This window comes from Pinus tabuliformis, chromosome 9 (assembly GCF_031772625.1).
Source record: "Pinus tabuliformis cultivar Carrire ecotype Pingquan chromosome 9, CPIR1, whole genome shotgun sequence".
NCBI lineage: Eukaryota > Viridiplantae > Streptophyta > Pinopsida > Pinales > Pinaceae > Pinus > Pinus tabuliformis.
The window spans coordinates 695574344-695577070 of NC_142307.1; the positions used below are offsets into that span (position 1 = coordinate 695574344).

General features: G+C 35.2%; 1 protein-coding gene across 1 annotated transcript; it reads left to right on the forward strand.

Annotated features, from left to right (window-relative positions):
• The first annotated feature begins 1299 nt into the window (after nucleotides 1-1299).
• On the forward strand, nucleotides 1300-2263 carry LOC149150552 (uncharacterized). The gene has a single exon (XM_089445491.1). The coding sequence runs from the start codon at nucleotides 1404-1406 to the stop codon at nucleotides 1797-1799; it is 396 nt and encodes a 131-aa protein (XP_089301617.1). The 5' UTR covers nucleotides 1300-1403; the 3' UTR covers nucleotides 1800-2263.
• Nucleotides 2264-2727: the final 464 nt, after the last annotated feature.

The following is a 2727-nucleotide window of genomic DNA, read 5'->3' on the forward strand; positions in this document are numbered from 1 at the left end:
TTACTTTGAATCTCATGAAAATTAGTTCGTATCTTAGCAATGTTGATTTTCTTCTTAACACTAAGTCAAAAAAATAATTTTGGTTATCAAAATTGAGATTAATCACCTCCCTATATCAATATACTCAAACCTCAACCTTTAAAGTGACATTCTCATATGCATTCATGATGTATCTCTCCTTATGGCTTAGCAACCTAGCATGAGGAAAGAACTAGGTGCGAATCTCTAACCGTCATTGCCTTCACTTGAAAATAGAAAGTTGTATTGTGGCCTCTATACCGTCATTGCCCTCACTTGAAAATAGAAAGTTGTATTGTGGCCTCTATAGCTAACCCCGTGACCCTATGGTGCATGTCAAATCCCACTTCCAAATTTGATAAGTGTATGGAATGATAAGTCTCCACGTGAATGAAAAAGTTGTCGAAGTGGAATCCAATAAACATGATTGGAGGACAGCATGCCATACCACTTAATCCATGACATTTAATGTTTGTTGATAGTATCACATTTTGATAGCCATTCTCATTTGAATTGTCATTTTAGAAATATTTTGGAATCTATTGGAGAGAAATAAGGTTAAAAACTGATCTCTTAAAACTGATAATCAAATTCAGTTCAAAATAGATGATCAAATCAAATTCAGAGTATTGTGATCACATCTTAAAGATTGCATATAGTTTTTTTTCAAAAATCCCCATCTCACTTGGTATTTCAAAAAATTTTAGCTATAATTAATTTTTATGATTTTTTAAATTTTAGCTACTTTAAATATATTTTAAAATAAATATTTTAATTTTTATTATAAATGCATATTAGTATAATTTTTCTAATTATCAGATGAATATGGTAAAAATTTAACTTAAAATGGAAAGTCCAATTATTTTTGCAATAAAAAATAAACCCAAACATATTAAAAGAAATGTTTGTGCACCACATAAGGTGTGAAAGCTGCTTTATTTCAAATGGGCTGAAGTTTTGAATGTCAGAGTCAAGATGATGAAAAGGACGGGCTGAAGTTTTGAATGTCAAAGTCAAGTTAATGAAAATGTCGACGTTGATTTCAGATGGAGTTTTACTAACTGCGGCGGATCATGTTTTGTTCGCCTCCCTTGCTTGACCAAACTATTCCATTCCAATGAAGGTGTTCTACGAACATCAAAGGTAGACCAGATTATACAGTCGCCCCTCAAGTACTTACCCACGTTTTGTCAGACTCGCCTACCCTGCCTCTCCGCGTAACCACTCCATATATATATATATATGTGCAAGGAACACACAGTCTGTATATTGTTGTGATATTCATATTGCTATTGATATTGATATTGGTGCATAGTTTTCTTCTTCTATCATTTGTATTGATAGTTTTCTTCTTCTCTAATTTGTATTGGATTGGTTGCGTCGATATGGAAATGAGAATGGCAACACAACTTGCCATGTTGATTGCTATGGTTATGGGCGTGATGATTAGTGAAAGTTGCTCATGCAGACCCCTGAAATTGAAGTTCATATTGGGAGAAGTCGAAAACAGTAACCATTATATTAATAATATTCAGATGGAGAACGGGTGGTTTGAATCCCTTCCAAGGGGTCCCGTGCCTCCGTCAGGCCCCTCCCAATGTAAAAACTACAGGCCTCCCCCTGGAAGCAAGGGAGGTTCGTGTCCAGTAAACGAGATTAATGCAGCGGGGATTCATAAATATCCAGTTTTGACAGATGGGTCCGTCGGAATTGTAAGAGCTGGTGACACCTCTGGTCATTCCTTCAACCAGTTTATCAAACGGAGCAGTTCCCAGAATTAGAATTACATGGTGCAGGAATGTACCAGTACCAATCAGATAAAACACCCAGAAAACAGATAACATATATACTCTATGTAACCAGACAAAAGGAAGATTTAACAACGGCGAAAGCCAGCCTGAACTGTGAAAACCAAAATGTTTCAGAGCGCATGCAGCTCTACTTTGGTGCAGCATGATGACAACGCAGGAACAGGCCTGCAACAGCATACGTAGAAGAAAATAATTACAATTTACACTAGCTTTTTGTCAGTATCTTTTTCAGTTCTTGATACCCAAGTCAAATTCATTCATTTGTTAATGTATTCTTCATTAATGCTAGTGTCACTTTGATTTTTTATGTAACTCTCCCAATGACTCCACAATTGCACTTTCATTTTTTATGTCCCTGTCCTCGTAAGGGAAAATATTAAAAAGTTGTGTCTTCCAATGCCATTGTTTAAAAAATTTAAGGTACCTCTGGTTCGGTGGAGGATGGCAAGGGATAACGTGCAGAGACAAAACTGAAATTTTATTATATCTTTGGCACGAAGAAGACCCATCTTATATTTGTTTTCTATTCCTCTCAATAGAAGATTGAGATGATAGGGGATGACGGCAGAGAGAGAACTGAAATGCTATTAAATCTCCCTCTCCCTCTGAGAAAGAGACCTAATTTAATTCTTTAAATTACCTTCTCAATCCATCGAGAGATATTTTCATTCATGAAATCTAACATCTAAAACCAACACGAATTTATGCGAGCTTTGCATATTGCACTCTTCACGTTTTAAATTTCAACAAGGACTCATCTAAAGTCAACATGATTTTATGCTTTGCATCTTCAACGAGGACTCACTGCAAAATAGAGTTTTACAATGTTGATATGTTCAAATAACTTTGTGTCCACAAAGAGGAAATATATATAATTTTGAAAATCAAATTATAGAAT

Bases quoted from the DNA above. Each gene is read 5' to 3' on its own strand.
- LOC149150552 (XM_089445491.1), top strand. From the start codon at position 1,404: ATGGAAATGAGAATGGCAACACAACTTGCCATGTTGATTGCTATGGTT.